The 12396-nt window shown below is 38.0% G+C and overlaps 1 protein-coding gene across 5 annotated transcripts; it reads left to right on the plus strand.

Moving 5' to 3' along the window:
• The first annotated feature begins 1166 nt into the window (after positions 1-1166).
• On the plus strand, positions 1167-9384 carry LOC121981957 (DDB1- and CUL4-associated factor 8-like). 5 transcript variants are annotated; one of them, XM_042534790.1, is made up of 6 exons: positions 1316-1454; positions 1581-1670; positions 7312-7566; positions 7661-7804; positions 7882-8598; positions 8993-9383. In XM_042534790.1, the coding sequence occupies exons 2-6, from the start codon at positions 1590-1592 to the stop codon at positions 9101-9103; spliced, it is 1308 nt and encodes a 435-aa protein (XP_042390724.1). In that variant the 5' UTR covers positions 1316-1454; positions 1581-1589; the 3' UTR covers positions 9104-9383. The 5 variants fall into 5 exon arrangements, with proteins under 5 accessions (XP_042390708.1, XP_042390724.1, XP_042390740.1 ...); XM_042534806.1 differs by having other exon boundaries at positions 7341-7566; XM_042534774.1 differs by lacking the exon at positions 1581-1670 and having other exon boundaries at positions 1167-1454; positions 8993-9384.
• The last annotated feature ends 3012 nt before the right edge of the window (positions 9385-12396 follow it).

Here is a 12396-nt window from a genome sequence, read left to right on the forward strand (position 1 = left end):
GTTCAGAGGCATCCACCCTTCCGGGTCACGACGACTTGATCAGCATCACTATCAGCTCATCCATCCATCCGAGGGCGCCCCCCTGGGCCAGGGTACGTTCTCGTACCTTTTCTGCATTCAGTTAATTATGCTATACTATTATGCGGTTATTTATATGTCTGTGGGATTCGCCTCGAGCACCGAGGTACCAGAGACCGGGGGCGACCCAGTCGCTGGATACAGGTACAGTTGACCGGAGGAGGACTTCCGACGATCCGGTCAACGTAGGGGACAGATCATCCACCGGGTCATGGGGATGCGGTCAACCCTCCAGACACGTCATACCGGCAGGTTCGTCTCCTCAGCTTCCAGACAGGATCAAAATGGCGCCGTCTGTGGGAAGGAGGAGGACTTCCGACGATCCGGTCAACGTAGGGGACAGATCATCCACCGGGTCATGGGGATGCGGTCAACCCTCCAGACACGTCATACCGGCAGGTTCGTCTCCTCAGCTTCCAGACAGGATCAAAATGGCGCCGTCTGTGGGAAGGAGGAGGACTTCCGACGATCCGGTCAACGTAGGGGACAGATCATCCACCGAGTCATGGGGATGCGGTCAACCCTCCAGACACGTCATACCGGCAGGTTCGTCTCCTCAGCTTCCAGACAAGATCATAAACCAAGCTCAAGTTTCACAATATTTGACTCGTTAACTCGTGAACATATTCATTAAGCTCATGAATCAACTTTTAAATAAAAAAATAATAATTTTGATATTAAATTTATAGATTTTATATTTTACTGTGAAATATATAGATAAATATATTAAATTTATTTATTAGAATAAAATTATAAATTTTAATAAAATATTATAATTTTTTTTAAATATATAATTTAATTTATAATGAATATTTATATTTATAATTTATATTTATTAAACTCGTTCGATTATATAACTCAAACTCAAATATTTAAGAATCCGATTTTACTCGACTCAATTACACCTCTACTAAAATTCATAACCGATCATGAACCCACTTCTAAATTCAGTTAACAGGTTTAGATCTACTTTATAATCTGTTTAATCGAATTTAAACTCGGATTTAAATCCCACCCATTGCCAACTCGGTCACCAGGTCAGATCCGATCTCCGTCCGGTCGAGGTGACTGATCCTTAAATTTCACCCTAACGCCTCCCTTTCCGTTGTCGACACTCTCTCCCTCTGTCATCCTCTCGACACAGTCTCCACGTTGCGTTCCTTCGCCATCGCCCTCTTCCGGGTGAGACGGCAAGGTCCTACACGAAGTCATATAGCGCGGTGTTTTCCTCGACCAGTTAACCTCTTTGAGAATCCGGAATGGTGATCTTGGGGAAGCGCCAGAGGAGCTCCGGCAGCGGGATCCTCAATCTGTATCAGCGCGAGGTTGGAGTCCTGTCACCCAGAAATTTCTCGCATCGCGCTAGGGCTTCGGAGGTGCATGCGTCCTTTTTTTTTCACCCTCAGATCTTTGTTTTATTTTTATTTATCATTTCGTGTAAGCATTAAAGATCTGGTACTGATGAAGTTTGCACTTTCGACTAATCTCTTACAATATAACAGGGATGATTTATGCCAAACTCGGAAGTGGAAATGCAAATGCATGTTAACAATAGTTTGTTGTTGCTCGTGATAAGAGTGGAGACTGATAAGGTTCTTTACCTTCTATTGGACAGAAATATTCCTTTCTATGATAAGTTACGTGGGACGCTAGAAAATATCTATCCAATATGGTTAAATTTCAATTGTGTTTGGTAGTTATCTTTGTTAATGCTTGGAGCAAATGAGGGTATGTAGTTCTTAGCATTGTTCCACGAAATGGAACAGATAATTATGGGAAGGCGTTATAATTTTCATTATATTTTTTCATTATGTTATTATTGTATGATAATTATGTTATTGATTTTTTATGGCTTCATGCATTTTATTTTTTTATTACTGATGTAATTTATACTTTTTTTTTACAAATCCGTGTGGTGGCCATTCCTTGAAATGATATTGGAACTAAAAAACAGAATCTGTGACTGTCGCTGCAACCGTTCTTGCAAACCTTGGCTCTTAGTCTTTGACACTTTGATGTTATCTACTTTTCTACAACTGCAAATGCTTACATATTTAGAGCATAATGGAACTACTAGAGAGTAAATATGGTGATACTAAAGAGAAGTGTTGTTAGTTAATGGATGTACTTCTCTCATCCATTATTGCTTGTTTTTTTTATCATATTCAACTTAGGTGATGTTTATAAAGACCTTTTCTTCTGCATTCATGTGTCTAATGAGGGAAGTTCACTGTTTTTGGCATGAAATATTAAATCAGAAAATGGCAAGTTTCTTTTTTATTGGAGAGACCAAGACCTGAATATTCTGCTCACATTAATGAATTTTATAGAGGTACCTGAATTTTCAATGAACATGACACTAACTTTGGCGATTGTATGTGTTGGTACCCCGTGGTAGTATTGATGTGATTAACTAAGTTAGGTTAGGTCCTGTTAGTGTCTAAGTGTATAGGAGTTTAGGAACACAAGAAGTCGAACGGAAGACGCAGCTAGCGAGAAGGATGACACAGGAAGGGAGCCGACGGGCTCGGTGCATCTGAGGGACGAGGTGCTGCGGAAGAGTACACAGGTGGACGAGAAGGACGTGCGCGACATTCCGAGGGACGAGAAGTCGGAGCGGAAGCCTGCTTGAGGAGAAGACCAGGAAATGAGTTCGGGTGAGTCCTATCCCGGATGGTCGCGATCACCCAGGCGATCAAAGCAGCAGAAGAGGAAAAAGAAGACTGGAAATACTGCTCGAGGCGCCTTCAAAGGGAGTTGAAGGCGCCTTCGAGGCACCTCCGCGCACCTCCGCACCTTCACTATGGAAGGCACATTCTATGGCTGGGAGACGCCTTCGATAAACAGTACGAAGGTGCCTTCCAGCCCTATGGAAGGCGCCTTTGACTAGGCTGAGTTTAGCTGTTGTCAAAGGATAAAGCTTTATCCTTTGGCGCCTCGCTGGAAGCGCCTTCCAACCTGTTGGAGGCACCTTCCAGTCACGGATAACTTTTTTCAGGAGTTATAAAAAGATCGCTGGACCTAAGAAATAGAGGAACAACTTCTGTATTTATATCCTAGCTATTTTCTGAGCTTCCAACGAGTGTAAAAGGCTTTTGCGCCTTCAAAGAAGGAGATCTTTAGTATGTTTACTTGTCTTGGATTAACAACCTCCTCGGTTGTAACCAACTCTTTTGGCCTCATTTTTTGTTGTTGTTCATTTATTCTATTTTCTTTTGCACTACTAATCTGAGTTAAAATTTCGAGGAAGGTTTTTCTTAACAGCCAGTTCACCTCCCCTCCCTCCAGCCTACCCGGGCCAACAATTAGTATCAGAGTGAGGTCCGCTTCAGGAGGACTAACCGCCAAACGAAGCATACGAGATGACCGGATCAAGCATCTACCCACCGAAGTTCGAGGGGGATTTCACTAATTGGAAGAAGATGGAAGTATTTTTCAAAACTGATTTCGATTTGCTTTTAATAATGGAATTTGATTTTGTAGTACCCGAAGGCAAAGAAAAATACCATTGGACCAAAAAGGAACAGGCCGATTTCGTGGCAAACGACAAAGCAGAGTTCCATCTGCTAAGCATCTTACCGCTACAAAAAGTCAACCGGATCGGAGCCTACGAGTCTGCAAAAGAGCTCTAGGAGAAATTTCTGGAACTACACGAAGGAACCTCGGAGGCGAACTCGCAAGACGGGATCTGCTCAGAAACCAAATCAGCAACATCAAACTGGAAGAAGGCGAAACCGTTGCACACTTCACTCAAGGATCAAGGAGTTTATCATTGTACTCACGAATTTCGGAGAAAAGGTAAGTAACTGAGATTCGCTAAGGTACGCTCTTAACGCATTCCCCAGAAATACTGAATGGGCATCATTAGTATATGTTTATTATATATCTAAGGATCTAGATTCAACTACTTTAGAAGAATTATTTTCAACTTTTGAAGTCCATGAAACAAGATGTACAGGTCCGAAGAAGGAGCATAACATTACCTTAAAGGCAAAGGCGGACGAATAAGATTCAGAATCTTCTCTCGATGATAGTGAAACAACACTGATGGTACATAAATTTAAAAAATTACTTAAAACTAAAAGATTTAATCAAGTGCAGGGTAAAAAAAGAAGGATAAGATGTTACCACTGCAATGAAGAGGGCATGTGAAAGATAACTGCCCTAAATTGAAAAAAGGCGACATGGGACGAAACGTCGTCCGAATCGAAAATTGAAGTCATCGATGGACTTGCGCTAGTGGCAAGTCACCAAGAAGAAGGAGACGAAGTAAGCTCGTCCGAAATGAGCATCGAAAGCATCGATGAAGGGGGAGCGACATCGGAAGAAAGCAATACTTCAGGGGGAGCTTCGGATCACGGGATGGACAAGGTAAGTCAGGTACAGTCTCTTCCTGACAAGTTATTTCAGTTTATAAAACTATTAACAAAAATTATTGTAAATTAGAAAAGGAAATTAAAGAATTGAAATCAACTCTTGTTAAGTCTTGTCGATTAGAAGAATTTGATAAAATAAAAAATGAAAATGAAAGCTTAAAAAATGAAATAGAAAATTTAAAAAATCGTGCATGCTCAAATATTCAATATATTAGAAAGTATAGTGGATTGAATTGGTACCTTAAATACCATAAGGGCCAGATTAGGAAAATTTCACAGAAATATATACCTAAGAAATTTTTAATTAACCTAGTAGGAAGGAACCTATATTGGTTTCCAAAATCATATTTGGATTGAATGTTTTTTTTATAATGGCTTTTGGAGTAAATTAAATATTAAATTTCTTTAAGAGGCTTTGTCTAGAAAGTGGTTGTTGTTCCCATATCCACCTAGTGTCTCGCCTTGAAAGCCAATTATTGAAATAAGTATTTAATTGACTAACTGTTAAGCATTTAGAAGTTCTAAAAATATCTTAATTTTTTGTTAAAAATTAATTAAATATATTTTTTAATTAATTCTTATCTTTTTAAAAACAATTAGAATTTTTTTTTATCATTTTTACTCTTAGACTTTTAAAAGTACCCGATTTTTAATGTGATCTAAAAGGGGAGTAGTAAGAGATTAAGTCTAGGAAGATAGTAGTACAACAAATTTTAATTTTTGTACTTGTAAAAATTTTTATTTGCAATTTATTTTTATAATTGTTTTTTATTTGTGGTTTATCCTAACTTAACTTGGGTTTGATCACATCAAAAAGGGAGAGATTGTTGGTACCCTGTGGTAGTATTAATGTGATCAACCAAGTTAGGTTAGGTCCTGTTAGTGTTTAACCTTTGTGTCTAAGTGCACAGGAGCTTAAGAACACAAGAAGTCGAACGGAAGACGCAGCTAGCGAGAAAGATGGCAGGGGAAGGGAGCCGACGGGCTCGGTGCATCCGAGGGACGAGGTGCTGCGGAAGAGTACATCGGTGGACGAGAAGGATGTGCGTGACATTCCGAGGGACAAGAAGCTGGAGCGGAAGTCTGCTCAAGGAGAAAATCGGGAAATGGGTTTGGGTGAGCCCTATCCCGGATGGCCGCGATCACCCAAGCGATTGGAGCAGCAGAAGAGCAAAAAGAAAGTTGGAAATACTACTGGAGGCGCCTTCAAAGGGAGTTGAAGGCGCCTCCGAGCCGCCTCCGCGCACCTCCGCACCTTCACTGTGGAAGGCGCCTTCCATGGCTGAGAGGCGCCTTCGATGAACAGTACGAAAGCGCCTTCCAGCCCTATGGAAGGCTCCTTTGACCAGGCTAAGTTTAGCCGTTGGCGCCTCGCTAAAGGCGCCTTCCAGTCTGTTGGAGGCTCCTTCCAACCACGAATAACTTTTCCCAAAGGGTATAAAAAGACCCCTAGACTTAGGAAATAGAGGAACAACTTCTGTATTTATTTCCTAGCTACTTTCTGAGCTTCCAACGAGTGTAAGAGGCTTCTCCACCTTCAAAGAAGGAGATCTTTAGTGCGTTTACTTGCCTTGGATTAACAACCTCTCCGGTTGTAACCAAGTAATTCTTTTGGTCTCGTTTTTTTTTTGTTGTTCATTTATTTTGTTTTCTTTTGCACTACTAATCTGAGTTAAAAGTTCGAAGAAGGTTTTTCTTAACAGCCAGTTCACCTCCCCTCCCTCCGGCCTACCTGGCCAACAGTACGTGTATTTAGATGCAGTTGGTAAAGATATTGGCTAGCCTAGTGGCATTATGAACTTCTTTCAAGATGTTATGGGGTTTGATTACTACTCTGGAAGTGGAATATGGTGGTAAATTAAGGTTCTGTTTCTTTCAAAGATAGAAAATGAGGAAATCAAATAATGAGAGGGAGATAGAAATTGAGGAAACAGTCCAAACTTTCAGTGCTGTTTACTTGGGAAGATAGAGATTTAGAAATATGATGATAAAATTAAATGTTCCACTTTGCCCACTCCTAATCTTCTTTGTCTATTCATCTCCGACTCTTTCCCCTCCTTACCTTTTCTGCTTCTTCCAGAAATTTTTTGATGCAAAGGAATTATTCACTGCATTGACCACTGAATTTAAGATTTTATAAAAAAGGATAAAGTAACTCATTGAGATATTCCACAACTATTGAGCGGCATAAACTTGTGGTAGCACACATAGTAGCTCACAAGCAGATGTCAGAATGAACAAATGAAGGTTTTGGCTTTGGAGAAAATGCACATGCTATTGCAAGGGAGAAGTCTCTAATTTTGGACGCAAATGCTAGACATTCTGTTTGTGGATTGGTTATGGATGCACACCTACACATATATATAGCACATAATACAGAAATTCCAAAGTTAAAATATCAATGTGGAGCTGTATTCACTACACTAATAGCCCTATTAACCTAATACCTTTAACATATTGTTTGGATATGGTTTGGCAAGGACTCCTGAATGGGGGCTTATCTAAAATTGGCAGCTTGCCTTATCTACAACACAATTGGAAAAATCTGCACTTATGCGTGGGTGCTACATAGTTTCTTATCTGAACTTTGTGGTCATGAGCGATGCTTTTATACTAACAGTGGATGACACTATCACCCATCTGTTTCCTGTTTTTTCTAGTTGAACCAAGCCCAGATGCAGTTCAACCAGAATTTTCCTATTCATTTTTATCAGTTTAGCTTCTGATTCCCTAGTTAACCAATTGAACAAACTGCTCCAGCCTGCTTCTGATAGAAATTTCCTTTTATTTATGTTGGACTTCCTATTTTTTCTTCTTCCAGAGATGGTTTTTAACTTTCTAAACCATTATTGACCAGGATTTTGTTCTGCGTTTGGGAATTGACAGAAAACTTAACAAGCATAATGGCTGTGTAAATACTGTGAGTCTCAATGAAAATGGGAACATTCTTGTATCTGGATCGGATGATCAAATGGTAATATTGTGGGATTGGGAGGTTGGGACTGTCAGGACTTCCTTCCACTCTGGGCATAAAGACAATGTTTTCCAGGCACGCTTCATGCCATGTACAGCTCATCATCAGACTATTGTTACATCTGCTGCAGATGGTGAGGTATACGCTGCAATAGGATCTCTTGGCATTATTTCTTCTCTATTTCCTCTTTAAGAGCAAATAATGTCTCTTGGAGTCTCTAAATTTTCGTCAGGTAAGGCTTGCACAATTACATGAAGGCGGCCAAGTAACTACAGAATTGCTAGCTGAACATGATGATGCTGTTCATAAGGTTGCATTTGAGCTGCAAAATCCTCATGTTCTTTATAGTGGTGGTGAAGATGGCCTAGTTCAGCATGTGAGTTGTGTAATATGCCTCTTGTGTTTCTACAGAATTTCATTTACACAATTCTGATGCAGTTTTCTTGCTCCCAGTTTGACCTTAGATCCAAAAATTCAACAAAGCTATTCATATGCAGATCGTTTAGAAGAAGGCCGACTTATACATCATTTGTCAATCTCATGGCTATTTCAATAGACCCAAGAAACCCAAACTATCTTGCAGTTGCTGGTGCAGATGACTATGCTCGGGTATATGACATTCGCAAGTACAAATGGGATGGATCAACAAATTATGGTCTTCCATGTGAAAATTTCTGTCCTGCACATCTGATCGATCATAGTGAAGGGATATCAGGGTTGTGTTTTTCTGATTCAAGTGAGCTGCTGGTCTCTTATATGAACGAATATATCTATCTCTTTCCAAAAGATCAAGGTCTGGGTTCAAATCCTGTGTCCTTGCTTTCTGATAGTGATTCAGAAGATAAATCTAATTCAGTCCTATCGACATCCAATGCGAGCCTAGGGATTAAGTTGTACAAAGGACATTGTAACAGAAAGACTGTGAAGGATGTGAATTTTTTTGGACCGTATTGTGACTATGTTGTTAGTGGATCAGACTGTGGTCGCATATTTATTTGGAGAAAGAAAGATGGGATACTTTTACGTGCTATGAAAGGTGACAGACATGTGGTGAACTGTACTGTATCTCACCCTCATACCACCATGCTTGCAAGTTCTGGAATCGAGAAAGATGTAAAGATCTGGGTTCCTAACACGACTCAACCTTTCCAACCAGTAAATCTAGACGAGGTAAATATCATAAAAATTACAAAACCATTGTTCTCACCGCAGCTTGAATGCTTACATTTCCTTATTGATTGTATTGGGAAGAGGAATTTTTTCTCCGACCAGTAAATCTAGATAAGGTAAATATCATATAAGTTACATAATCTTTCTTCTAACCACATTGAAATCATGTGCTAGAATAAACTTAAATGTTTATTAGTTCCTTCTTGATTATTTTGGGAACTTTCTTCACAATCAAGTATTAATTCCTTATTATAGTTTCTTGGAAATATTTGACCCCATTCTGTAGCAGGCTAGTTTACCTGGAGAAAAGATTTTTGTTACTTCGCTAATTCTATATGTTATTAATCCGTCAATTGGATATGGCTAATTAGCTGGACTCTGACTTCATTACCAGAGATACGATGTGGAAGATCTTGAAAATGAGGATGACTCTTATGATACTGACTTCAGTGATAGTGATGATGACACCGAGGAAGATGTCTTTGCTGATGGTGTTAGTTTTTGATGATAGGGACAACAATGCATTTCAACAATTCGCCGTAAGTGCAAAATACTACTATGTTGGACAATAATTTACCAAGTTTAATATACCAATTGAAGAACAACAGGAAGCTCCCAATCAGCCGAAAAACAGTTGTAAGCTATTGGCACAAATTTAGCTGCATTATTATAATCAATTAATATTTGCTGCTGAGCAAAAGTGATCTCAAGATGTATGTAACTTAAAACATCTAATATGATATATTAGAAGGCTGTTTTTTCTTGGCATTACAGAGTGAAATCTAAGCATACAGTTTACAGAGTTAGTGCATTAGTTTATTTGTTTTACTCGTTTTTTTTTTCTGATTTGAACATTATCTCCATGTGAACCAGTGTTGCACATGCTTCGGTGACTTCACTCTACAATCAAGGACAGATTAACATCTAGGCTAACTAGTTGCCATTACGAAAGTACCTGTTCCGTTGTAGATTTGATTGACAGCATCAAAAGGCCCAAAATCTGACACGCAATCATTTCATCACCAATCCTCGAAAAACTTGCTCCGACCGGATATCGAACATAAAATGGAATTTAAAATAAAAACTTTGTCATCGTGTCACTGGGCAAATGAATATAATGAATGCTCTTACATCGACGATTTGTTTATTTAGGTCAAGCATTTTCCTTCAAGATTAAAAACAAACTCAAACAATTATATTTCAATTAAAAAAAAAAATTCCACAAGCAAATTCATATATAAATTTAACTTGCAGGCCAAATCAAAACTCCAAGCTTAACTGAAACATTGGAGACTTCAAGCGCAACTTCAAAGTCCAACTTAGTACTCATCCGCAAAGGCAACAATTCGCTTGACTAACCGATAACGATAGTTGTGAGAACATCGTTGACAAGCGTCAGCTAACCACTCAAAGATGAGGAAGCCCTTTTTTTATGGCTGCAGATGTGAGGCTATTCTAACTATCGACTGGTTCTAATAGCTACGACGATTTAACCAACCAGAATTGAGTTGGGATCGCAATTAATTAATCAAATTGTCTTGAAATTATGCCTTGAAATTGTGTATGATTGCCGAAGCATTCAATCTAATTTGTGTTGCTGGACTGGACCCTTTGTCGAAGTAGACATTGTCGTAATCATCGTCGTCATCCTCCTCATCGTCCTCATTGCGACCGAATAATTTGTGTGGACGATAATGATGGAAGATAACTCCATCAAAACAACATCCATCGTGTGTAGCCTGCGGGCGGAGGAGGTATACTAGCAGAATACTCGTGTGAAAAAGTCTAAGTTGACAAGCTCCACTCCACGTAATCCCTGCACTTGAGGCGGTGGAATGATCACTACAAGAATAACCAAAGATTAACTTCGGTTGCTAATAGTTTCAGTAGTCAGTCAAATTCCGTCGTTCCATTGCTAATTAAGCAATTGCGACGATAAGTGTGTTCCGTCCATTATTAACGATAGATTAGCGACGCAAATAAGTTTTGTCTAATTTTCAGTAAAATTTTAACAACACCTCTTCCAATTGAGTTTCAATCCTATTTGTACATATCAACAATGATATCACATAAACAACAGTATCAACATGACCAACAATATCACATAAATAACGATATTAACAACCATATCGATAGTTATCATTATTCAGTGTACCAACAAAACAAATATAGATCAACAAACCAACACAATTATAAAATAATGATACATTTATTATATCAATAAATCATTGTGCATGGCTCAAAAATATTCCAAATACTTCCATCACAAAACCAAACATATATATCTAGTATTCAAATCTATATCATCATAATAAAAAAATTAGTACACTACTCATCATCATCAAATCTCATCATCTGATCCTAGCAAGTAAAATACGATAGATTATTATAAAATACAAGCATATGATTTAAATTTCATTATATTTTCTATTTTAAAATAATCTTATTCATATATATAAATCTACAGTTAGACTAGATATACAATAACTCAAAATTATTTAGATAAATGAGAATTTGCATAAATATGCAAAAAGAAAAAATCTTAATGAGAGTTTTAATATCTACATTATTTTTGAAAATATGAAATACAATTAGAGAGGTATATAGTATCAAAAATAACAAAACCATTTTACATTTTTTTTATAAGTGATAAACAAAAAAAAAACTAAGTCAAGACACCTCAGACGGAGCTACTTATCAATAGCATTCGGGTCCTGAGTCTCCTGGGAGTCAAAAGTATGCGGTGTTAGAAAGCAAAAGGACTCATTAATGAAAAGCAAGCTAAGAATTCGTGCACATGCTGCTCTACTGTCGTCATCTACTTCTGCAATTCTTGTATTTCTTTCCTTCAGACTTCCAGTTCAGCATATGATGAAGAATCGGGACGATGACCCCTAGGAGCCTTTACACGCTCATAAGTGACTTTTGCCTAGTAGCCAAGGCCATAGAGAGATTTTTTTTGTTCAACCAATAACATCATAATAAATTTCATTTACAATATCAGTGGATAGAGTTTATAATTCCTCTTCTTCTATAACAAGCTGAGATGCTTTTGCAACTCAATTAGCCATTTCATCTTATGTAAAACAAGAAAAATATTAGTATCTAATATATTATTAATAAAGCTAGTCATTATTAATTGTGAACGGTAATAAATTTTATATTCTTATAACTATAGCCTTTTAAGTCGAGATCAAGATAGTCCTAACTGTCATATTAATGCATGCATACTTATCTATTTTAACACTATTTTGCAGGATCATATTAGTATACTATGCTAACTTTGTTTTACAAAAAAGAAAGTTCGACATGATCCAAAAGTTCGGTTGATTGAACCACAGTGATGAGATTAGATCAAATAAGATTCAAATTGAGTCAAAGAAGGAAATATTGGCTCATTCAACCGATAGAATGATCAGTCAACTGAATATTTTGGTAACCAGAGATCAGATAAGAATGGAAATAATAGAGTTCAGTCGACTGAATATGTAATCGATCAACCAAATACATTTGGTAAGAAAAGATTAGATCGGATCGAGTAACAAAAGGGAATTCTTGGTATTCAATTGATTAAACAAGGATTCAGTCAACCGATTTAGACTAATTTTATGGAAGATATGATCTAGATAGATTGTGAACCTTGATATAAAGTTGGAAAAATTCTAAAGGTTGGTCGACTAAAAAGGATCAATCAACGGAATAAAAAAGTTATAAAATAAGTCTCGAGGTCTGAGACTTATAATTTAATTCTCTCCATGTCTCATACTATGTTTTGCTGCTTTGTCCATGCAAGTCTTG

Source organism: Zingiber officinale, chromosome 1B (assembly GCF_018446385.1).
Source record: "Zingiber officinale cultivar Zhangliang chromosome 1B, Zo_v1.1, whole genome shotgun sequence".
In the NCBI taxonomy this organism is placed as follows: Eukaryota; Viridiplantae; Streptophyta; class Magnoliopsida; order Zingiberales; family Zingiberaceae; genus Zingiber; species Zingiber officinale.